A 25,845-nucleotide genomic window follows, 5' to 3' on the forward strand; every position below is an offset into this window, starting at 1 on the left:
TTAAACCAGGTTTGCTGTTCATTTGAGTATAATGAGATGGGAGTTCCATGCAATAATGGCTCTATATATGTCATTTGTTCCTGAATTTGTTCTGGATTTAGGGACTGAAAAGACCCCTGGTGGCATGTCTGGTCAGTTAAGTTTGTGTGTCAGAGCTGTGTGCAAGTTGACTATGCAAACAATTTGGAATTTTCAATACATTTGTGAGGACAGAAGCTGGGAGACGAGAATCAAGTACAGGGAGTGAACATTTAATAAATAACGAACATGCAACAAAACACGGACAGCGTCTGGACGGGAAACAAAACTACATTAATGCTGGCACTGGAAACAAACTGAGGAATAGACAGATATAGATGGGGCAATCAACAAAGTGAAGGAGTCCAGGTGAGTCCAATGGAGCGGTGATGCCCGTAATGATGGTAACAGGTGTGCGTAATGATGGGCAGCCTGTCTGCCAGAGAGGGGGAGAAGGTGTGACAACATTAAGGTTTCTTAAAAAATAAGTGATGCAGTCAGTCGCTCCTAAACTCTTAGCCGAGAGAGACCTGTTCTGGGCCATCTGCAGCTTAAGTATGTCTTTCTTCGCAGCACTTGATCACATGACTGGACTATTATCGAGATAAGACAAAACTAGAGCCTGCAGGACTTGCTTTTTGGAGTGTGGTGTCAAAAAAGAAGAGCGTCTCTTCACTATGGACAGACCTCTTCCCGTCTTTACAACCATTGAATCTATATGTTTTGTTCTTAGAGATGTTCAGGACCAGTTTATTACTTGCCATCCAGTCCAAAACTGACTGCAACTCCTTGTTAAGGGTTTCAGTTACTTCATTAGCTGTGGTTGCTGACATGTACAGTACCAATCAAAAGTTTGGACACACCTCAGTCCAGGGTTTTAATTTATTTTTACTATTTTCTACATTGTAGAATAATAGGGTAGACAAACTATTAAATAACACATTTGGACTAGTAACCAAAAAAAAAGTGTTAAACAAATCAAAACATTATTAATATGAGATTCTTCAAAGTTGCCACCATTTGCCTTGATCACAGCTTTGCACACTCTTGGCATTCTCTCAACCAGCTTCATGATGTAGTCACTTGGAATGCATTTCAATTAACAGGTGTGCCTTGTTAAAAGTTAATTTGTGTAATTTCTTTCCTTAATGCGTTTGAGCCAATCAGTTGTCCTGTCACAAGGAAGGCGTGGTACACAGAAGATATTATGGCAAGAACAGCTCAAATAAGCAAAGATAAATTACATCCATCATTACTTTAAAACATGGTTAGTCAATATGGAACATTTCAAGGACTTTGAAGGTTTCTTCAAGTGCAGTTGCAAAACCCTTCAATAGCTATGATGAAACTGGCTCTCATTAGGACCACCACAGGAAAGGAAGACCCAGAGTTAACTGCACCTCAGATTGCAGTCCAAATAAATGCTTCACAGAGTTCAAGTAACAGACATCTCAACATCAATTGTTCAAAGGCAACTACGTGAATCAGGCCTTCATGGTCGAATTGCTGCAAAGAGGACACCAATAAGAAGAGACTTGCTTGGGCCAAGAAAAACCGGTGGAAAACTGTTTGATGAGTCCAAATGTGAGATTTTTGGTTCCAACGTCCAATGTCTTTGTGAGAAGCAGAGTAGGTGAATGGATGATTTCTGCATGTGTGGTTCCCACCGTGAAGCATGGAGGAGGTGTGAGGGTGCTTCGCTGGTGATCCTGTCAGTGATTTATTTAGAATTCAAGGCACACTTAACCAGCATGGCTACCACAGCATTCTGCAGCGATACGCCATCCCATCTGGTTTGCACTATCATTTTTTTTTCTCCAACAGGACAATAACTCAAAACTCACCTCCAGGCTGTGTAAGGGCTATTTGACCAATGAGAGTGATGAAGTGCTGCATCAGATGACCTGGTCTCAATCACCCGACCACAATCCAATTGAGATGGTTTGGGATGAGTTGGACCGCAGTGTGAAGGAAAAGCAGCCAACATATGTGGGAACTCCTTCAAGATTGTTGGAAAAGCATTCCTCGTGAAACTGGTGGAGAGAATGCCAAGAGTGTCCAAAGCTGTCATCAAGGGAAAGGGTGGCTACTTTGAAGAATTTGAAATATATCTTAATTCTTTGGTTACTACATGATTCCATGTGTGTTATTTCATAGTTTTGATGGCTTCTCTATTATTCTACAATGTAGAAAAGAGTACAAATAAGGAAAATGAGTAGGTGTGTCCAAACTTTTGACTGGTACTGTATATGGTTGAATCGTCAGCATACATGGACACAGGCTTTGTTTAATGCTCGTGGCAGGTCATTGGTAAAAATAGAAAAGAGTAGAGGGCCTAGAGAGCTGTCCTGCAGTACATGTTTGACATTAGAGAGGCTTCCATTAAATAAAACCCTCTGAGTTTTAGATTGGTAGCTCTGAATCTACAATATGGCAGAGGTTGAAAAGCCATAAAACAGGTTATGGTCAATCATATCAAAGGTTGCACTGAAATCTAACAGTACAGCTCCCACAATCTTCTTATTTTCTTTCAACCAATCATCAGTCATTTGTGTCAGTGCAGTACATGTGTGCCCTTCTCTATAAGAGTGCTGAAAGTCGTAGTTTGTTTAGAGAGAAATAGCATTGTATTTGGTCAAACACAATTTTTTACAACAGTTTGCTAAGAGCTGGAAGCAAGCTGATAGGTCTGCTGTTAGAACCAGTAAAGGCCGCTTTACCACTCTTGGGTAGCGGGACTGATTTTGGCTTCCCTCCAGGCCTGAGGACAAAGACTTTCCTCTAGGCTCAGATTAAAGATATGACAGATAGCTGACTATGGCCACTCCTACCATACTCAGTAGTTTTCCATCTAAGTTGTCACTGGCAGGAGGTTTGTCATTATTGATCTGATAATGTTGTGTTGTCTGTTGTTTCCCATACAGCCATTCGTTTTGGACGGATGCCCCAGGCTGAGAAGGAGAAGCTCCTAGCTGAGTTCTCCACTGACATGGACATCATGCACCCTGAGGCTGCCGACCTGAGGAGCCTGGCCAAGCTGCTGCTGGAGTCCTATCTCAAATACTTCCCCCTCACTAAGGCCAAGGCCAGGGCCATCCTGTCTGGAAAGACTGGGGATAACGCGGTATGGACCAGACCTATCATGGCACAGTAGCTACTAGCTATTCCCTATCAGTCACAACCATACTAACATGGCACAGTAGCTATTCGCTATCACACCATGTGATGATAGGTGGTGGGCCGACATCCAAGTTGAGATATCTGCCATGCAGAGATGCATGTTGCCACACAGACATACCTGTCCTTCAGCAGGTGTGGACCCTAGTCGACACACTAAGAGACTAGTCAGTGGAAATTCAGGTTTCAGTCACATGGGTGGTGCTTGCAGAAATACTTTTCTTACTAGGCAAAAGAGTTTCAGGTTGATGTCCTGTCCACACTAATAAAACATGGAGTAGAAAGTTATGCCAGCACAGTAGAAAGTTATGCCAGAGTACAGTCGAAATGTCACAAACGTCGTCAGGGAAATGACCAGACCAAGGTGCAGCGTGGTGAGCGTACATTTTCTTTATTTTAAAATGTCGCCAACAAAACAAGGCACAATAAAAATGAGCGTGAAGCTTACTAGGGCTATACAGGCCACTAACAAAGACAACTACCCACAACTAAGGTGGCAAAACAGGCTACCTAAGTATGATTCCCAATCAGAGACAACGATCAACAGCTGCCTCTGATTGGGAACCACACTCGGCCAAACACAAAGATATACAACACATAGAATGCCCACCCCACATCACACCCTGACCTAACCAAATAGAGAAATAAAACGGCTCTCTCAGGTCAGGCTGTGACACGAAAGTTATGCCAGTAAAGTAGAATGTTATGGCAGAGAACAGTAGAACATCATGACAGAATACTGTAGAGTGTTATGACAGAGTACATTATAGGTTTTTAGAAATTGTAATTTTGTTCCATTTCAAACATTCCATTCACAGCTGGGTGCAAGCGTAGCCTGCTCCAATGCATTGCAGTGCAGAAACAGAGCTGGATTACACCTTTCTCTCTCAACATTGGCCACCACCAATTGGAGATTTAAGTGACATAAAAATGTACTATACCTGACAAGTATGTGTGGTTTAGGTTAATTGTCCATCCTTTATGAGCTCTGTTTGTCAAGCAGCAGCAGGTGGCATTTCAAATCAAATCGTGTTTGTCACATAAACCGAATACAACATTACAGTGAAATGCTTAATTACAAGCCCTTAAAACAACAATTCTTTAACACTTATTTTAAAAACGTAAGTAAAAAAATAAAAAAAATAAACAGCAGCAGTAAAATAACAATAGCGAGGCTATATACAGGAGGTACAGAGTCAATGACTATGCATAGATTATAAAACAGTCAGTAGCCGCAGTGTAAAAGAGGGGTCTGGGTAGCCCTTTGATTAGCTGTTCAGGAGTCTTATGACTTGGGGGTAGAAGCTGTTTAGAAGCCTCTTGGACCTAGACTTGGCACTCCGGTACCGCTTGCCGTGGGTAGCAGAGAGAACAGTCTATGTCTAGGGTGGCTGGCGTCTTTGACAATTTGTATTGCCTTCCTCTGACACTGCCTGGTATAGAGGTCCTGGATGGCAGGAAGCTTGATGTACTACCCTGTAAATTAGTTGTAACATTTATTTGACCACCAGTCAGTGGCTTTAGTGGAGATGGAGATCTCCTTGCCCGACAGAAGGCACATCGAACGCTCTGCACCATATTGTGACATTTATTGATAACCCATGTTATGACAGAGTACAGTAGAATATACAGTACAATGGAATAGATCCGAATAGAACGGTAAAACAAGAGGCCACATTCTGATACATGTCAAATGTTTTGAGTTGATAGAGTTGACCAGAGGAAGCATGGCAGGAAACAGCAGCATGTTATTTAACAAACTAGCTAGCAGAGTAAACCCTCAGTCTGACCTCTGATCTGTGTTTTAGTTCCAGCATCATTGGCCTTGCAGATCTCACTCCTCTCCTCCCTCTACATTTTAGTCATTTAGCAGACACTCACACACAGCAACTTAGTGCATTCATTTTAAGATACTTTTGTATATATAGTGTATGTGGACACCCCTTCGAATTAGTGGACTGTGCTATTTCAGCCACACCTGTTGCTCACAGGTGTATAAAATCAAGCACACAGCCATGCAATCTCCCTAGACAAACATTGGCAGTAGAATGGCCTTACTGAAGAGCTCAGTGACTTTCAATGTGGCACCGTCATAGGATGCCACCTTTCCAACAAGTCAGTTCATAACATTTCTGCCCTGCTAGAGCTGCCCCGATCAAATGTAAGTGATGTTATTGTGAAGTGGAAACGTCTAGGAGCAACAACGGCTCAGCCACGAAGTGGTAGGCCACACAAGCTCACAGAACGGGACCAGCGAGTGCTCAAGCGCGTAGCTGGGGACAGTTAGTACTGTCCTCAGTTGCAGCACTCACTACCGAGTTCCAAACTGCTTCTGGAAGCAAAGTCAGCACAATAACTTTGTCGGGAGCTTCATGAAATGGGTCATCATATCTGAGCAGCCGCACACACGCCTAAGATTACAATGCGCAATGCCAAGCGTCGGCTGGAGTGGTGTTAAGCTCGTCGCTATTGGACTCTACAGCAGTGAAAATGCATTCTCTGGAGTGATGAATGATGCTTCACCATCTGGCAGTCCGGCGGACTAATCTGGGTTTGACAGATGCCAGGAGAACACTACATGCCCAAAGGCAAACTGTAAAGTTTGGTGGATGAGGAATAATGGACTGGGGATGTTATTCATGGTTCGTGCTAGGCCCCTTTATTCCAGTGAAGGGGAATCTTAACGCTACAGCATACAATGAAATTTAGACAATTCTGTGCTTCCAACTTTCTGGCAACAGTTTGGGGAAGGCCCTTTCCTGTTTCAGCATGACAATGCCCCCGTGCACAAAGCGAGGTCCATACAGAAATGGTTTGTTGAGATAAGTGTGGAAGAACTTGACTGGCCTGCACAGAGCCCTGACCTCAACCCCATCGAACACCTTTGGGATGAATTGGAACGCCGACTGTGAGCCAGGTCTAATCCCCCAACATCAGTGCCTGACCTCACTAATGCTATTGTGACTGAATGGAAGCAAGTCCCCTTTTTTTTTTTTTTTTTTTTTTTCACCTTTATTTAACCAGGTAGGCTAGTTGAGAACAAGTTCTCATTTGCAACTGCGACCTGGCCAAGATAAAGCATAGCAGTGTGAACAGACAACACAGAGTTACACATGGAGTAAACAATAAACAAGTCAATAACATGGTAGAAAAAAAGAGAATCTATATACAATGTGTGCAAAAGGCATGAGGTAGGCAATAAATCGAATAATTACAATTTAGCAGATTAACACTGGAGTGATAAATCATCAGATGATCATGTGCAAGAAGAGATACTGGTGTGCAAAAGAGCAGAAAAGTAAATAAATAAAAGCAGTATGGGGGGTGAGGTAGGTAAATTGGGTGGGTAGTTTACAGATGGACTATGTACAGCTGCAGCGATCGGTTAGCTGCTCGGATAGCAGATTTTTAAAGTTGTTGAGGGAGATAAAAGTCAGTACTAGTAGGGGGAAAAGTCAGTACTAGTAGGGGAGAAAAGTCAGTACTAGTAGGGGGAAAGTCAGTACTAGTAGGGGGAAAAGTCAGTACTAGTAGGGGGAAAAGTCAGTACTAGTAGGGGGAAAGGTCAGTACTAGTAGGGGGAAAGTCAGTACTAGTAGGGGAGAAAAGTCAGTACTAGTAGGGGGAAAAGTCAGTACTATTAGGGGGAAAAGTCAGTACTAGTATGGGGGGAAAGTCAGTACTAGTAGGGGAGAAAAGTCAGTACTAGTAGGGGAGAAAAGTCAGTACTAGTAGGGGGGAAAAGTCAGTACTAGTAGGGGGGAAAAGTCAGTACTAGTAGGGGGGAAATAGTCAGTACTAGTAGGGGAGAAAAGTCAGTACTAGTAGGGGAGAAAAGTCAGTACTAGTAGGGGGAAAGTCAGTACTAGTAGGGGGGAAATAGTCAGTACCAGTAAGGGGGGAAAAAGTCAGTACTAAACTCAGCCAAATTAGGGTTATGTTAGGGTTAGGGTTATATTAGGGTTATGTTAGGGTTATATTAGGGTTAGGGTTATGTTAGGGTTAGGGTTATGTTAGGGTTAGGTTTATATTAGGGTTATATTAGGGTTTTATTAGGGTTAGGGTTATGTTAGGGTTATGTTAGGGTTAGGGTTTTATTAGGGTTAGGGTTATGTTAGGGTTATGTTAGGGTTATGTTAGGGTTATATTAGGGTTATGTTAGGGTTATATTAGGGTTATGTTAGGGTTATATTAGGCTTGTATTATGGTTAGGGACGTATTGGGTTAGGGTTATAAACTCATCAAAAAAAGAAACGTCCTCATTGTCAACTGCGTTTATTTTCAGCAAACTTAACATGTGTAAATATTTGTATGAACATAACAAGATTCATCAACTGAGACATAAACTGAACAAGTTCCACAGACATGTGACTAACAGAAATGTAATAATGTGTCCCTGAACAAAGGGGGTCAAAAGTAAGTCAGTATCTGGTGTGGCCACCAGCTGCATTAAGTCCATTAAGATCCAACAGATCCCAGACGTGCTCAATGGGATTGAGATCCGGACTCTTCGCTGGCCATGGCAAAACACTGACATTCCTGTCTTGCAGGAAATCATGCACAGAATGAGCAGTATGGCTGGTGCCATTGTCATGCTGGAGGGTCATGTCAGGATGATCCTGCAGGAAGGGTACCACATGAGGGAGGAGGATGTCCAGGACTCGTCAGTGAAGAGCACTTTTTGCCAGTCCTCTCTGGTCCAGCGACAGTGTGTTTGTGCCCATAGGCGACGTTGTTGCTGGTGATGTCTGGTGAGGACCTGCCTTACAACAGACCTACAAGCCCTCAGTCCAGCCTCTCTCAGCCTATTGCGGACAGTCTGAGCACTGATGGAGGGATTGTGTGTTCCTGGTGTAACTCGGGCAGTTGTTGTTGCCATCCTGTACTTGTCCCGCAGGTGTGATGTTCGGATGTACCGATCCTGTGCAGGTGTTGTTACACGTGGTCTGCCACTGCGAGGACGATCAGCTGTCCATCCTGTCTCCCTGTAGCGCTGTCTTAGGCGTATCACAGTACGGGCATTGCAATTTATTGCCCTGGCCACATCTGCAGTCCTCATGCCTCCTTGCAGCATGCCTAACGCTTCGAACACACTGACTGCGTCATTGCATCACTGCTGCATAACATTTTGCGCAGCTAGGCAACTATACTGATGCAGGTACCTTTTGCAAATGGTCGCATGCGGTTGGACATATGGAGGAGAGAATAATTTTCGCAGTATCTTCAAAACCGTGTCTTTTTGACTACAGGGACATAAACACAGAAAATGCTGCTTGGAGACAAGTGTCCACGATAGTAGGATTGCCAGGTCAGTTTAGTAGTGAGCTTGTGCTAGATGTGGCTAGTTAGCGTTAGCTAGCTAGCTAACCTAGCTTGCTAACCTAGCCAATGAGGTGGTCGTTGGTCTCATTGTTGAAAGAGCCTACTCTGCCTATCTTTACTATTTATTATTGCATTTCGCTCCAAAACTGCATTTTGGAGGGAAATTATATTATAGGCTCTCACAATTAATTTGAGGATGTCATCGAATAAATAATATACTTGGCAAATAAATGTATAAAAAATTTAAAGAAATTATGCAATCAAACTGTTTTTATGTAATCACAAATTTTTACTGAATGTGTGTGCAAAAAAAAATCTACATTCATATTTTGCTACTTTCTGTCAAGTCCACTCATACAATTTGATGCATACGTTCGATTTATCGAACGTATGCACCACACAGAACGCACTGCAACTGCCTCTGCAACGCAATGCTGCAAGGCAAATGCAGCGTTCCATTGGAAATGAATGTACTTCTGGTTTATCGAAACGCAATGACGCAGTCGGTGTGTTCGAAGCGTAAGGCATGTTCACGCAGATGAGCAGGGACCCTGGGCATCTTTATTTTGGTGTTTTTGAGTCAGTAGAATGGCCTCTTTAGTGTCCTAAGTTTTCATAACTGTGACCTTAATTTCCTACCGTCTGTAAGCTGTTAGTGTCTTAACGACCGTTCCACAGGTGCATGTTCATTAATTGTTTATGGTTCATTGAACAAGCATGTGAAACAGTGTTTAAACCCTTTACAATGAAGATCTGTGAAGTTATTTGGATTTTTACGAATTATCTTTGAAAGACAGGGTCCTGAAAAGGGGACATTTATTTTTTTGCTGAGTAGGGGGGAAATTCAGTTCTAGTAGGGGGGAAAGTCAGTACTAGTGGGTGGGGGGAGGGGAGGGGTGCTGTGGAATTATTTAAGATACTCTTTGAAGAGGTAGATTTTCAGATGTTTTCGAAAAATAGGCAGGGACTCTGCTGTCTTAGCTTCAGGGGGAAGCTGGTTCCAGCATTGGTGTGCCAGGTCATAAAAGAGCATTGACTGGGCTGAGCGGGAGCTGCCCTCCCGTAGAGGTGGGAGGGCCAAGAGACCAGAGGTGGCAGGACAGACTACCCAGGTTGGAGTATAGGGTTTGATCATAGCCTGAAGGTAGGGAGGGGCAGTTCCTCTTGCTGCTCCGTAGGCAAGTATCATGGTCTTATAGTGGATGTGAGCTTCGACTGGAAGCTAGTGAAGTGTGCAGAGGAGCGGGGTGACATGGGAGAACTTGGGAAGGTTGAACACCAGATCTGGTGGCAGTGTTCTGAATAAGATGCAGGGGTTTTATGGCTCATGTTATAACAGGGTGTTGTCTCCAGATAGTCATCATGTTAGGACAGGGTGTTGTCTCCAGATAGTCATCATGTTATAACAGGGTGTTGTCTCCAGATAGTCATCATGTTATAACAGGGTGTTGTCTCCAGATAGTCATCATGTTATAACAGGGTGTTGTCTCCAGATAGTCATCATGTTATAACAGGGTGTTGTCTCCAGATAGTCATCATGTTATAACAAGGTGTTGTCTCCAGATAGTCATCAAGTTATAACAGGGTGTTGTCTCCAGATAGTCATCATGTTATAACAGGGTGTTGTCTCCAGATAGTCATCATGTTATAACAGGGTGTTGTCTCCAGATAGTCATCATGTTATAACAGGGTGTTGTCTCCAGATAGTCATCATGTTATAACAGGGTGTTGTCTCCAGATAGTCATCATGTTATAACAGGGTGTTGTCTCCAGATAGTCATCATGTTATAACAGGGTGTTGTCTCCAGATAGTCATCATGTTATAACAGGGTGTTGTCTCCAGATAGTCATCATGTTATAACAGGGTGTTGTCTCCAGATAGTCATCATGTTATAACAGGGTGTTGTCTCCAGATAGTCATCATGTTATAACAGGGTGTTGTCTCCAGATAGTCATCATGTTATAACAGGGTGTTGTCTCCAGATAGTCATCATGTTATAACAGGGTGTTGTCTCCAGATAGTCATCATGTTATAACAGGGTGTTGTCTCCAGATAGTCATCATGTTATAACAGGGTGTTGTCTCCAGATAGTCATCATGTTATAACAGGGTGTTGTCTCCAGATAGTCATCATGTTATAACAGGGTGTTGTCTCCAGATAGTCATCATGTTATAACAGGGTGTTGTCTCCAGATAGTCATCATGTTATAACAGGGTGTTGTCTCCAGATAGTCATCATGTTATAACAGGGTGTTGTCTCCAGATAGTCATCATGTTATAACAGGGTGTTGTCTCCAGATAGTCATCATGTTATAACAGGGTGTTGTCTCCAGATAGTCATCATGTTATAACAGGGTGTTGTCTCCAGATAGTCATCATGTTATAACAGGGTGTTGTCTCCAGATAGTCATCATGTTATAACAGGGTGTTGTCTCCAGATAGTCATCATGTTATAACAGGGTGTTGTCTCCAGATAGTCATCATGTTATAACAGGGTGTTGTCTCCAGATAGTCATCATGTTATAACAGGGTGTTGTCTCCAGATAGTCATCATGTTATAACAGGGTGTTGTCTCCAGATAGTCATCATGTTATAACAGGGTGTTGTCTCCAGATAGTCATCATGTTATAACAGGGTGTTGTCTCCAGATAGTCATCATGTTATAACAGGGTGTTGTCTCCAGATAGTCATCATGTTATAACAGGGTGTTGTCTCCAGATAGTCATCATGTTATAACAGGGTGTTGTCTCCAGATAGTCATCATGTTATAACAGGGTGTTGTCTCCAGATAGTCATCATGTTGTAACAGGGTGTTGTCTCCAGATAGTCATCATGTTGTAACAGGGTGTTGTCTCCAGATAGTCATCATGTTGTAACAGGGTGTTGTCTCCAGATAGTCATCATGTTGTAACAGGGTGTTGTCTCCAGATAGTCATCATGTTGTAACAGGGTGTTGTCTCCAGATAGTCATCATGTTGTAACAGGGTGTTGTCTCCAGATAGTCATCATGTTATAACAGGGTGTTGTCTCCAGATAGTCATCATGTTATAACAGGGTGTTGTCTCCAGATAGTCATCATGTTATAACAGGGTGTTGTCTCCAGATAGTCATCATGTTATAACAGGGTGTTGTCTCCAGATAGTCATCATGTTATAACAGGGTGTTGTCTCCAGATAGTCATCATGTTATAACAGGGTGTTGTCTCCAGATAGTCATCATGTTGTAACAGGGTGTTGTCTCCAGATAGTCATCATGTTGTAACAGGGTGTTGTCTCCAGATAGTCATCATGTTGTAACAGGGTGTTGTCTCCAGATAGTCATCATGTTGTAACAGGGTGTTGTCTCCAGATAGTCATCATGTTGTAACAGGGTGTTGTCTCCAGATAGTCATCATGTTGTAACAGGGTGTTGTCTCCAGATAGTCATCATGTTATAACAGGGTGTTGTCTCCAGATAGTCATCATGTTATAACAGGGTGTTGTCTCCAGATAGTCATCATGTTATAACAGGGTGTTGTCTCCAGATAGTCATCATGTTATAACAGGGTGTTGTCTCCAGATAGTCATCATGTTATAACAGGGTGTTGTCTCCAGATAGTCATCATGTTTCACAGTAATGTGCTTGATTTTGTTTGTTTGTTGTCTCTCTGCAGCCGTTTGTAATCCATGACATGAAGTCTCTTCAGGAAGGAGAGAGGTTTATCAACTGCAGGCAGATGCCCATCCATGTTGTCCAGGAGACCAGGACTGATGCTGGGCCTGAGGCTGGGACTGGGACTGGAGTTGGCTGTGGTCTAGGTATTATCATGTTTTTACCATTTTTACTGTGAATGTTTTCCCTGTACCATTTTGTCTCCTATTTATATTTTCTTTTTTTGTAGAGTGGTTAGTTACCATTCTACACTGAACAAAAATATACACTCAACATGCAACAATTTAAAATATTTTACTGAGTTACAGTTCATGTAAGGAAATTAGTCAATTGAAATAAATGCATTAGTCCCTTATCTATTAAATCTTAAATATTAAATATTAAATCTATGGATTTCCCATGACTGGGAATACAGATATGCATCAGTTGGTCACAGATACCTTAAAAAAATAGATAGGGGAGTTGATTGTGACCTGTGGAATGTTGTCCCATTCCTCTTCAATGGGTGTTCGAAGTATCTGGATATTGGCGGGAACTGGAATACACATCAATCCAGAGCATCCCAAACATGCTCAATGGGTGACATGTCTGGTGAGTATGCAGGACATGGAAGAACTGGGACATTTTCAGCCCCCAGGAATTGTGTACAGATCCTTGCGACATGGGGCCATATATTATCATGCTTAAACATGAGCTGATGGCGGTGGATGTATGGCACGACAATAGGCCTCACGGTATCTCTGTACATTCAAATTGCCTTTGATAAAATCCAATTGTGTTCGTTGTCCGTAGCTTATGCCTGCCCATACCATAACCTCACCGCCACCATAGGGCACTCTGTTCACAACGTTGACATCAGCAAACCGCTTGCCCACACGAGCCATCTGCCTGGTACAGTTGAAACCGGGATTCATCCGTTAAGAACACACTTCTCCAGCTTTCCAGTGGCCATCAAAGGTGAGCATTTGCCCACTGAAGTCAGTTACGACGCCGAACTTCAGTCAGGTCAAGACCCTTGTGAGGACGACGAGTGCGCAGATGAGCTTTCCTGAGACTGTTTCTAACAGTTTGTGTAGAACTTATTTGTGCAAACTCAGTTTCATCAGCTGTCCGGTGGCTGGTCTGAGACTATCCCGCAGGTGACAAAGCCAGATGTGAAGGTCCTGGGCTGGTATGGTTACACGTGGTCTGAAGTTGTGATGCCGGTTGGACGTACTGCCAAATTCTCAAAACCAACATTGGAGGTGGCATATGGTAGAGAAATGAAGATTCAATTCTCTGGCAACAACTCTGGTTTCTGACATTCCTGCAGTCAGCATGCCAATTGCATGCTCTCTCAAAACTTAAGACGTCTGTGGCATTGTGTTGTGTGACAAAACTGCACATTTTAGTGGCTTTTTGTTGTCCCAGCACATGTGCACCTGTGTAATGATCCTGCTGTTAAATTAGCTTCTTGATATGCCACACCTTTTTGTGCATATGGAACATTTTGAGGGTCTTTTATTTCATCTCATGAATCATGGGACCAACACTGTACATGTTGTTTCTATTTTTGTTCAGTGTATATAAAATAACACTGAACAAATATGATTTGCTGCAGGTGGGTGTCTGGCAGTGAGTGAAGGCCTGGCTGTAGGTGGAGGTCTAGGTGGAGGTGTTGGTCTGGTCCAGGAGCCCACTGACGAGGTGCAGCTCAGGTTCTTCTACAGCTGTCAGTCGCGCTCCGCCGAGGCCGTCCGAGAGGTCACAGAGTTCGCTAAGAGCATCCCTGGCTTCGTGGGATTGGACCTGAATGATCAGGTGACTCTGCTGAAGTACGGCGTCATCGAGGTGCTCATCATCATGTGGGCTCCGCTCATGAACAAAGATGGTACACTGATCTCCTATGGACAGATTTTCATGACGAGAGAGTTCCTGAAGAGCCTGAGGAAACCCTTCTGTGATATGATGGAACCCAAGTTTGAGTTCTCTGTTAAGTTCAACACCCTGGAGCTGTATGACAGTGATATGGCACTCTTCCTCGCCGTCATCATCCTCAGTGGAGGTTAGTATTGTACTATTATTATCATCATTATATAATGACAACCACCTCAATTGAGGTGGGTGGGGCTTAGCTATCATCCTCAGTGGAGGTGGGTGGGGTTTGCCATCATCCTCAGTGGAGGTGGGTGGGGTTTGCCATCATCCTCAGTGGAGGTGGGTGGGGTTTGCCATCATCCTCAGTGGAGGTGGGTGGGGTGTGCCATCATCCTCAGTGGAGGTGGGTGGGGTTTGCCATCATCCTCAATGGAGGTGGGTGGGGTTTAGTTATCATCCTCAATGGCGGTAGGTGTGGCTTAGCTATCATCCCCAGCAGAGGTTTTGGGGCTTTACAGTCTAGAAAAGTGGTATTCCAATTTTTTAAGTAGGGACCCTATTTTTTCATTCAAATTTCTGGGAAACCCATTTTTTGGCTAGGATTTCTCGCAACCCCATCCCCCCACACCCCAAATCTAATGACACAAACTTAAAAGTTGTACATTTAGATTTTTACATCGACAAATAACCTTAAATTCATTACATTTTGACCATCACACAAGTGGAGTTGGCAGCATACTACATAAGTGGAGTTGGCAGCATTCTACACAAGTGGAGTTGGCAGCATACTACATAAGTGGAGTTGGCAGCATACTACATAAGTGGAGTTGGCAGCATACTACATAAGTGGAGTTGGCAGCATACTACACAAGTGGAGTTGGCAGCATACTACATAAGTGGAGTTGGCAGCATACTACATAAGTGGAGTTGGCAGCATACTACATAAGTGGAGTTGGCAGCATACTACATAAGTGGAGTTGGCAGCATACTACATAAGTGGAGTTGGCAGCATACTACATAAGTGGAGTTGGCAGCATACTACATAAGTGGAGTTGGCAGCATACTACATAAGTGGAGTTGGCAGCATACTACATAAGTGGAGTTGGCAGCATACTACATAAGTGGAGTTGGCAGCATACTACATAAGTGGAGTTGGCAGCATACTACATAAGTGGAGTTGGCAGCATACTACATAAGTGGAGTTGGCAGCATTCTACATAAGTGGAGTTGGCAGCATTCTACATAAGTGGAGTTGGCAGCATACTACATAAGTGGAGTTGGCAGCATTCTACATAAGTGGAGTTGGCAGCATACTACATAAGTGGAGTTGGCAGCATACTACATAAGTGGAGTTGGCAGCATACTACATAAGTAGAGTTGGCAGCATACTACACAAGTGGAGTTGGCAGCATACTACATAAGTGGAGTTGGCAGCATACTACATAAGTGGAGTTGGCAGCATACTACACAAGTGGAGTTGGCAGCATACTACACAAGTGGAGTTGGCAGCATACTACATAAGTGGAGTTGGCAGCATACTACATAAGTAGAGTTGGCAGCATACTACATAAGTGGAGTTGGCAGCATACTACACAAGTGGAGTTGGCAGCATACTACATAAGTAGAGTTGGCAGCATTCTACATAAGTGGAGTTGGCAGCATACTACATAAGTGGAGTTGGCAGCATACTACACAAGTGGAGTTGGCAGCATACTACATAAGTGGAGTTGGCAGCATACTACACAAGTGGAGTTGGCAGCATACTACATAAGTGGAGTTGGCAGCATACTACATAAGTGGAGTTGGCAGCATACTACATAAGTGGAGTTGGCAGCATACTACACAAGTGGAGTTGGCAGCATACTACACAAGTGGAGTTGGCAGCATACTACATAAGTGGAGTTGGCAGCATACTACATAAGTGGAGTTGGCAGCATACTACACAAGTGGAGTTGGCAGCATACTACATAAGTGGAGTTGGCAGCATACTACACAAGTGGAGTTGGCAGCATACTACACAAGTGGAGTTGGCAGCATACTACACAAGTGGAGTTGGCAGCATACTACATAAGTGGAGTTGGCAGCATACTACATAAGTGGAGTTGGCAGCATACTACACAAGTGGAGTTGGCAGCATACTACACAAGTGGAGTTGGCAGCATACTACATAAGTGGAGTTGGCAGCATACTACATAAGTGGAGTTGGCAGCATACTACATAAGTAGAGTTGGCAGCATACTACATAAGTGGAGTTGGCAGCATACTACATAAGTAGAGTTGGCAGCATTCTACATAAGTGGAGTTGGCAGCATACTACATAAGTGGAGTTGGCAGCATACTACATAAGTGGAGTTGGCAGCATACTACATAAGTGGAGTTGGCAGCATACTACACAAGTGGAGTTGGCAGCATACTACACAAGTGGAGTTGGCAGCATACTACACAAGTAGAGTTGGCAGCATACTACATAAGTGGAGTTGGCAGCATACTACATAAGTGGAGTTGGCAGCATACTACATAAGTGGAGTTGGCAGCATACTACATAAGTGGAGTTGGCAGCATTCTACATAAGTGGAGTTGGCAGCATACTACATAAGTGGAGTTGGCAGCATACTACATAAGTGGAGTTGGCAGCATACTACATAAGTGGAGTTGGCAGCATACTACATAAGTGGAGTTGGCAGCATACTACATAAGTGGAGTTGGCAGCATACTACATAAGTGGAGTTGGCAGCATACTACATAAGTGGAGTTGGCAGCATACTACATAAGTAGAGTTGGCAGCATTCTACATAAGTGGAGTTGGCAGCATACTACATAAGTGGAGTTGGCAGCATACTACATAAGTGGAGTTGGCAGCATACTACATAAGTGGAGTTGGCAGCATACTACATAAGTGGAGTTGGCAGCATACTACTCAAGTGGAGTTGGCAGCATACTACACAAGTGGAGTTGGCAGCATACTACACAAGTGGAGTTGGCAGCATACTACACAAGTGGAGTTGGCAGCATACTACACAAGTGGAGTTGGCAGCATACTACATAAGTGGAGTTGGCAGCATACTACATAAGTGGAGTTGGCAGCATACTACATAAGTGGAGTTGGCAGCATACTACATAACTGAAGTGGGCATTATTTTGCATATAGTAAGTGAAGGTGGCAGCATTCTACATAAGTGGATTGAAGTTAGATGGTGCCGACGGAGATGGCAGTATTGCGACTAGCTCTTAGAAAACGTTGCGGTATTAAGTTTTTTATGTACTATTTATACATTAGTAGCTCAGGAAATGTTTTGTGTCATTACATACAGCCGGGAAGAACTATTGGATATTAGAGATCGGCAGTAACTCACCAAAACTACCAGCATAACGACCAGGACTTCCCTGGAGCAGAACCTTTGTACACTCTCCCCAGAGGAATTTAACTTATTCCAGAGGCCGACCCAAAACAGGAGGAGAGGCACTGCAGGCGGCCTGCTGGTTCGACTTTAGAGGCGCGCACACCACACACCGCCTCCGAATATATTACTCGCTAATGTTCATTCTTTGGATAACTAAGTTGATGAGCTTAGAGCAAGGATTACTTTCCAGAGAGACATCGTGGCCTGTAACACATACCTTGTTTCGTGGAAACATGGCTCTCTCGGGATACTCTTTCGGAGTCGGTAAAGCCAGCAGGATTCTCAGTACATCGCGCAGACTGCAATAAATATCTCTCATAGAAGCAGAAGGGCGGAGAGGTGTCTGTCATGATTAATGACATGGTGTAATTCTAGGAACATACAGGAGCTTAAGTAATTTTGTTCACCCGACCTAGAACACCTCACAATTAAATGCCGACCATATTATCTCCCAAGAGAATTATCCTCCGTCATCGCCACGGCCGTTTACATCCCACCTCAAGCTGAAACCTCGACGGCTCTCAAAGAACTTTACTGGATTTTATGCAAACTGGAAACCACATATCCTGAGGCTGCATTTATTGTAGCTGGGGATTTTAACAAAGAAAATCTGAGGACTAGGCTGCCAAAGTTCTATCAACATATTGACTGTCGTACTCAAGCTACTAAGACTCTCAACCATTGCTATTCAAACTTCCGGAATGCTTTCAAGGCCCTCCCTCGCCCTCCTTTCAGCAAATCTGACCACGACTCCATCTTGCTCCTCACGTCCTATAGGCAGAAACACAAACAGGAAGTGCCCGTGCTTTGTACTATTCAACGCTGGTCTGACCAATCGGAATCCACGCTTCAGGACTGTTTTGATCACGTGGACTGGGATATGTTCCGGGTAGCTTGCGAAAATAATTTAGACACATACACGGATACGGTGACTGAGTTCATAAGGTAGTGTATAGGAGATGTAGCACCCACTGTCTATTAAAACCTACTCTAACCAGAAACCGTGGATAGATGGTAGCATTCGTGCAAAACTGATAGTGCGAACCACAGCATTTAACCATGGCAAGTAATATGGCAGAATATAAACAGTGTAGTTATTCACTCCGCAAGACAATCAAACAAGCTAAACGTCAGTATAGAGATAAAGTGGAGTCGCAATTCAACGGCTCAGACACGAGACGTATGTGGCAGGGACTACAGACAATCACGGACTACAAAAGGAAAACCAGCCACGTCGCAGAGACCGACGTCTTGCTTCCGGACAAGCTAAATACATTCTTCTCACGCTTTGAGGATAACAGTGCCACCGACGTGGCCGGCTACCAAGGACTGTGGGCTCTCCTCCGGTTCCAACGTGAGTAAAACATTTAAACGTGTTAACCCTCGCAAGGTTGCTGGCCCAGACAGCATCCCTAGCCGCGTCCTCAGAGCATGTGCAGACCAGCTGGCTGGTGTGTTTACGGGCATATTCAATCTCTCCCTATCCCAGTCTGCTGTCCCCACATGCTTCAAGATGGCCACCATTGTTCCTGTACCCAAGAAGGCAAATGTAACTGAACTTAATGACTATCGCCCCGTAGTACTCACCTCTGTCATCATGAAGTGCTTTGAGAGACTAGTCAAGGATCATATCACCGCTACCTTACCTGCCACCCTAGACCCACTTCAATTTGCTTACCGCCCCAATAGATCCACAGATGATGCAATCACCATTACTCTGCACACTGCCCTATCCCATCTGAAGAGGAATACCTACATTTACATTTAAGTCATTTAGCAGACGCTCTTATCCAGAGCGACTTACAAATTGGAAAGTTCATACATATTCATCCTGGTCCCCCCGTGGGGAATGAACCCACAACCCTGGTGTTGCAAGCGCCATGCTCTACCAACTGAGCCACACGGGACCAGAATGTTGTTTATTGACGATAGCTCAGTATTCAACACCATGGTACCCTATGGTGTTAAATGCAGACGACACAACAGTAGTAGGCTTGATTACCAACGATGAGGAGACAGCCTACAGGGAGGAGGTAAGGGCTCTGGGAGTGTGGTGCCTGGAAAACAACCTCACTCAATGTCAACAAAACAAACGAGATGATTGTGGATTTCAGGAAACAGCAGAGGGTGCACCCCCTATCTACATTGACAGGACTGCAGTGGAGAAGGTGGAAAGCTTCAAGTTCCTTGGCATACACATCACTGAGAAATTGAAATAGACCACCCAGTGAAGAAGGCGCAACAGAGCCTCTTCAACCTCAGGAGGCTAAAGAAATTTGACTTGTCACTTGAAACCTTCACAAATTTTTACAGATGCACAATTGAAAACATCCTGTCGGGCTGTATTACCGCCTGGTACGGCAACAGCACCACCCGCAACCGCAAGGCTCTCCAGAGGGTAGTGCAGTCTGCCCAACCCATTACCGGGGCCAAACTACCCGCCCTACAGGACACCTACAGCACCCGATGTCAAAGGAAGGCCAAAAAGATAATCAAGGACAACCACCCGAGCCACTGCCTGTTCATGCCGCTACCATCCAGAAGGCGAGGTCAGTACAGGTGCATCAAAGCTGGGAGCGAGAGATTGAAAAACAGTTTCTATCTCAAGGCCATCAGACTAGCCAGCTACCACCCGGTTACTGAACCCTGCACCTTAGAGGCTGCTGCCCTATATACATAACCATGGAATCACTGGTCACTTTAATAATGTTTACATACTGCTTTACTCATTTCATATGTATATACTGTATTTTTGTCAATGCCACTCCGACGTTGCTCGTCCTAATATTTATATATTTCTTAATTCCATTATTTTACTTTTAGCTGTGTGTATTGTATGTGAATTGTTATACTACTGCAGTGTTGGAGCTAGGAACACAAGCATTTCGCTACACCCACAATAACATTAGGGTGATATTAGGGTTATATTAGTGTTAGGGTTATATTAGGGTTATATTAGTGTTAGGGTTATATTAGGGTTATATTAGGGTTAGGGTTATGTTAGGGTTATGGTTATATTAGGTTTAGTTTTATATTAGGGTTATGTAAGGGTTATATTAGAGTCAGTGCTTCATTATACACTATAGCCTACTGCTGAGTCACAATCACTACCCCCCGCCCCTCCACCCCTTTCTCTCTCACAGATTATACAACTAACCCAGATCATTTACCTTTAGATTGATCGGTGAGCAGTGGCTTTACTGTTTGATAACACTCCAACCTTGAACTCTCTATCACTCGCTATTTCTCTCCCTCTCTCGCTCTCTATTCATCTATCTATATTGCTCTCTCTATATCGCTCTCTCTATCCCTGAGGGGGAATATGCATTTTTGTGCCCTCTTCACTACTGCCTTGGTGTGTTAGGACCATGATAGTTCCTTAGTGAAGGAACTTGACGCTCTCGACCCGATCCACTACAGCCCTGTCAATGTAAATGGGGGCGTGTTCGGCCCTCCTTTTCCTGTAGTCCACGATCAGCTCCTTTGTCTTACTCACGTTGAGGAAGAGGTTGTTGTCCTGGCACCACACTGCCAGGTCTCTGACCTCCCTATAGGTTGTCTCATCGTTGTCAGTGTTCAGGCCTACCACTATCGTGCCGTCTTCAAACTTATTGATGTGGTTGGAGTCGTGCTTGGCCATGCAGTCGTGGGTGAACAGGAAGTATGGTCAGCGTGGCGGATGTGTTGTTGCCTACCCTCACCACCTGGGGTCGGCCCGTCAGGAAGTCCAGGATCCAGTTGCAGTCCCAGGGTCATTAGCTTCGTGATGAGCTGTAGTCAATGAACAGCATTTCACATAGGTGTTCCTTTTGTCTAGGTGGGAAAGGGCAGGGTGGAGTGCAATATAGTTTGTGTGATCTGTTGAGGCGGAATGCAAATTGGAGTGAGTCTAGGGTTTCCAGGATGATGGTGTTGCTGTGAGCCATGACCAGCCTTTCAAAGCAATTTATGGCTACAGATATGAGTCCTACTGGGTGGAAGTCATTTAGGTAGTTTACCTTGGCGTTCTTGGGTACAGGGACTATGGTGGTCTACTTGAAACATGTAAGTATTACAGATTGGGTCAGGAAGGGGTTGAAAATGTCAGTGAAGACACAGTGAAGAGCGTGATCACACAGTCGTCTAGAACAGCTGGTGCTCTCATGCATGGTTCAGTGTTGCTTGCCTCGAAGCGAGCATATAAGGCACTTAGCTAATCTGGTAGGCTCGTGTCACTGGGCAGCTCACGGCTGGGTTTCCATTTGTAATCCATGATCATTTGTAAGCCCTACCACATCTGACGAGCGCCAGAGGATTCGATCCTGTAGTAGGATTCAATCTTCATCCTGTATTGACGCTTTGTCTGTTTGATGGTACGTCGGAGGGCATAGCGGGATTTCTTATAAGCGTCCGGATTAGTTTTTTGCTCCTTGAATGTGGCAGCCTTTAGCTCCATCACTTATATGCATATTGACTAGAGGGGTTACGGTTAGGGGGGCCAGGTGGGTCTTGTCCACAACAAGACATGTACACTACATGACCAAAAAAAGTATGTGGACACGTGCTCGTCGAATATCTAATTCCAAAATCATGGGCATCAATATGTAGTTGGTCCCCCCTTTGCTGCTATAACAGCCTCCACTCTTCTGGGAAGGCTTTCCACTAGATGTTGGAATATTGCTGCGGGGACTTGCTTCCATTCAGCCACAAGAGCATTAGTGAAGTCGGGCACTGATGTTGAGCGATTAGGCCTGGCTTGCAGTCGGTGTTCCAATTCATCCCAAAGGTGTTTAATGGGATTGAGGTCAGGGCTCTGTGCAAGGACAGTCAAGGTCTTCCACACCGATCTAGACAAACTATTTCTATATGGACCTCTCTTTCTGCATGGGGGCATTGTCATGCTGAAACAGGAAAGGGCCTATGTATTCGGGCAGGTAGCGTTCTGGTATCCGCCAAACCCAGATTAATCCGTCGGACTGCCAGATGGTGAAGAGTGATTCCTTACTCGTGTTTCCATTGTTCCTGAGTCCAGTGGCAGTGAGCTTTGCACCACTCCAGCCGACGCTTGGCATTGCGCATGGTGATCTTAGGCTGCTCGGCCATGGAAACCCATTTCTTGAAGCTCCCGAAGAACAGTTCTTGTGCTGACGTTGCTTCCAGAGGCAGTTTGGAACTCGGTAGTTAGTGTTGCAACCGAGGACAGATGATTTTTATTCGCTACGCGGTCCTGTTTTGTGAGCTTGTGTGGCCTACCACTTCGTGGCTGAGCCATTGTTGCTCCTAGAAGTTTCCACTTTACAATAACAGCACTTACAGTTGACGGAGGCAGCTCTAGCAGGGCAGAAATTTCACAAACTGACTTGTTGGAAAGGAGGTATCCTATGATGGTGCCACATTGAATATCACTGAGGTGGCAGGTAGCCTAGTGGTTAGAGCGTTGGACAAGCAACCGAAAAGTTGCAAGATCGAATCGCCGAGCTGACAAGGTAAAAATCTGTCGTTCTGCCCCTGAACAAGGCAGTTAATCCACTGTTTCTAGGCCGTCATTGAAAATAAGAATTTGTTCTTAACTGACTTGCCTAGGTAATTAAAGGTAAAATACTTTTTTTATAATAAAAAAAAAACTGAGCTCTTCAGTATGGCCATTCTACCTCCAATGTGTCTATGGAGATTGCATGGCTGTGTGCTCGATCTTATACTACTGCACTTTATATACCAGGGTTGGCTGGCCTTCTGTAGTCAATCGTAGGCTCAGTCACTGGTATAATTATATTTACAAAGCCATTTTGGGTTTACTACCATTTTATTTGGGCATTATTTATTGTTCAGAAATGTGGTGGGTACTTCCTTCGTTCCAAATGTCCGAACTGAATTTGGTAAAAGGGATTTTATGTACTCTGCGCCATCGGCTTGGAACGCCTTACAAAATACTTTAAAACTGGAAGAACTTGTCCTGATTGGTGTTTTTAAATCATTGATGAAGGATTTTGAGGCTGATTCTCTGACTTGTCAATGTTTTTAATTTGCTGTTTTCTGATTTTGTTATACTCCTATGAATTCTAAGGTTTTTACTAGATTACCAGTAGTTTGTCATGTCTGTAATTGTGTAATGACTTGGTGCTGCCAATCTTGGCCAGGACACTCTTTAAAAAGAGATTTCAAAACTCAATGAGCCCTTCCTGGTTAAATAAAGGTTAAATAAAAAAATTAAAAAATACACCTCTCAGTAACAGGTGTGGCTGAAATAGCTGAATACACTAATTTGAATGCATTTCCACATACATAGTGTATGTATGGGGGACCATCTTGCCTGGTACTCTACTCTACCCAACACTCCTGGTGCTCTACCCCACAATCCTGGTGCACTGCCCTACCCAACACTCCTGCTATTTTACCCTACACAACACTCCTGGTATTTTACCCTATACAACACTCCTGGTATTTTACCCTATACAACACTCCTGGTATTTTACCCTACACAACACTCCTGGTATTTTACCCTACACAACACTCCTGGCATTTTACCCTACACAACACTCCTGGTATTTTACCCTATACAACACTCCTGGCATTTTACCCTACACAACACTCCTGGTATTTTACCCTATACAACACTCCTGGCATTTTACCCTATACAACACTCCTGCTATTTTACCCTACACAACACTCCTGGTATTTTACCCTATACAACACGCATACAACATACATTTTAGCCAGGCTTAAAATATAATTAAATATAGTTATAGAAAATATAACTAACAGTTATTTAAATCATGACTTTATCAGACACATTCCCCTTTCACACACATATCAACCTCAGCTCTCAGTCCTGCATTAAACAAGTTGTGCTGAAAGCCTCAAGCTGACACATCCTGTGTGTGTGTGTGTGTGTGTGTGTGTGTGTGTGTGTGTGTGTGTGTGTGTGTGTGTGTGTGTGTGTGTGTGTGTGTGTGTGTGTGTGTGTGTGTGTGTGTGTGTGTGTGTGTGTGTGTGTGTGTGTGTGTGTGTAGATCGTCCAGGCCTGCTGAATGTGAAGCCCATTGAGGAGCTACAGGAAACAGTCCTCCACTCTCTGGAGCTCCAACTGAAACTCAACCACCCAGACTCCCTGCAGCTCTTCGCCAAGGTATTATCATGGAGATTTACAGTATACTGTAGAAAATACTCTGATGGGTTCTGAAGATATACTGTAGAATACTCTAACGGGTTCTAATTCTAGTTCTAATACTCTGTTCTGATTCTAGTTCTAATACTAAAATGGAATCTAATTCTAATCTAATGCTCTGTGTTCTGATTCTAGTTCTAATAGTCTAATGGGTTCTAATACTCTGTTTTGATTCTAGTTCTAATAGTCTAATACTAAAATGGATTCTAATTCTAATCTAATGCTCTGTTCTGATTCTAATTCTAATAGTCTAATGGGTTACAAACGGACTATACAGCAACAAGTAGTGAGTGGAATTACAAATAGCACAAATTCAAAAAAGTTAATGGTGAATAAGAGCCCCTCTTCCCAGCTGCCCACTGCACCTAGGCTAGGAAACACTGTCACCACCGATAAATCCACGATATTTGAGAATTTCAATAAGCATTTTTCTACGGCTGGCCATGCCTTCCACCTGGCTACCCCTACCCCGGTCAACTGCCCTGCAACCCCCACAGCAACTCGCCCAAGCCTCCCCCATTTCTCCTTCACCCAAATCCAGATAGCTGATGTTCTGAAAGAGCTGCAAATTCTGAACCTCTACAAATCAGCCGGGCTAGACAATCTTGACCCGCTCTAAAATTATCTGCCGAAATTGTTGCAACCCCTATTACTAGCCTGTTCAACCTCTTTCGTATCGCCTAAGATCCCCAAAGATTGGAAAGCTGCGGCGGTCATCCCCCTCTTCAAAGAGGGAGACACTCTAGACCCAAACTGCTACAGACCTGTATCTATCCTACCCTGCCTTTCTAAGGTTTTCGAAAGCCAAGTTAACAAACAGATCACCGACCATTTCGAATCCCACCGTACGTTCTCCGCTATGCAATCTGGCATCCGAGCTGGTCATGGGTGCACCTCAGCCACGCTCAAGGTCCTAAACGATGTCATAACTTCCATCGATAAGAGACAGCACTGTGCAGCCGTCTTCATCGACCTGGCCAAGGCTTTCGACTCTGTCAATCACGACATTCTTATCGGCAGACTCAACAGCCTTCGTTTCTCAAATGACTGCCTCGCCTGGTTCACCAACTACTTCTCAGATAGAGTTCAGTGTGTCAAATCGGAGGGCCTGTTGTCCGGACCTATGGAATTCTCTATGGGGGTGCCAATTACAATTGCTATATTGTAATTACCTCGGCACTATCACCTATTTTATTGCCATACCTCCCTTATCTTACCTCATTTGCACACACTGTATATATATATATATATATAATTTTTTTCTACTGTATTATT

General features: G+C 43.9%; 1 protein-coding gene across 2 annotated transcripts in view; it reads left to right on the plus strand.

Annotated features, from left to right (window-relative positions):
- pparg (peroxisome proliferator-activated receptor gamma) overlaps positions 1–25,845 on the plus strand; it is an 88,257-nt gene that overhangs the window by 54,484 nt on the left and 7,928 nt on the right. For both annotated transcript variants that reach the window (XR_011667300.1, XM_071336938.1), the window contains exons 5-8: positions 2,943–3,142; positions 12,170–12,314; positions 13,769–14,212; positions 24,416–24,531. Coding sequence is in view for 1 of the 2 variants with exons in the window: in XM_071336938.1 (XP_071193039.1) it covers positions 2,943–3,142; positions 12,170–12,314; positions 13,769–14,212; positions 24,416–24,531 (905 nt within the window). In the remaining variant the exon portion in view is untranslated. The remainder of the gene's footprint in view (positions 1–2,942; positions 3,143–12,169; positions 12,315–13,768; positions 14,213–24,415; positions 24,532–25,845) is intronic.

This window comes from Salvelinus alpinus, chromosome 12 (genome assembly GCF_045679555.1).
Source record: "Salvelinus alpinus chromosome 12, SLU_Salpinus.1, whole genome shotgun sequence".
NCBI classification, from domain to species: Eukaryota; Metazoa; Chordata; class Actinopteri; order Salmoniformes; family Salmonidae; genus Salvelinus; species Salvelinus alpinus.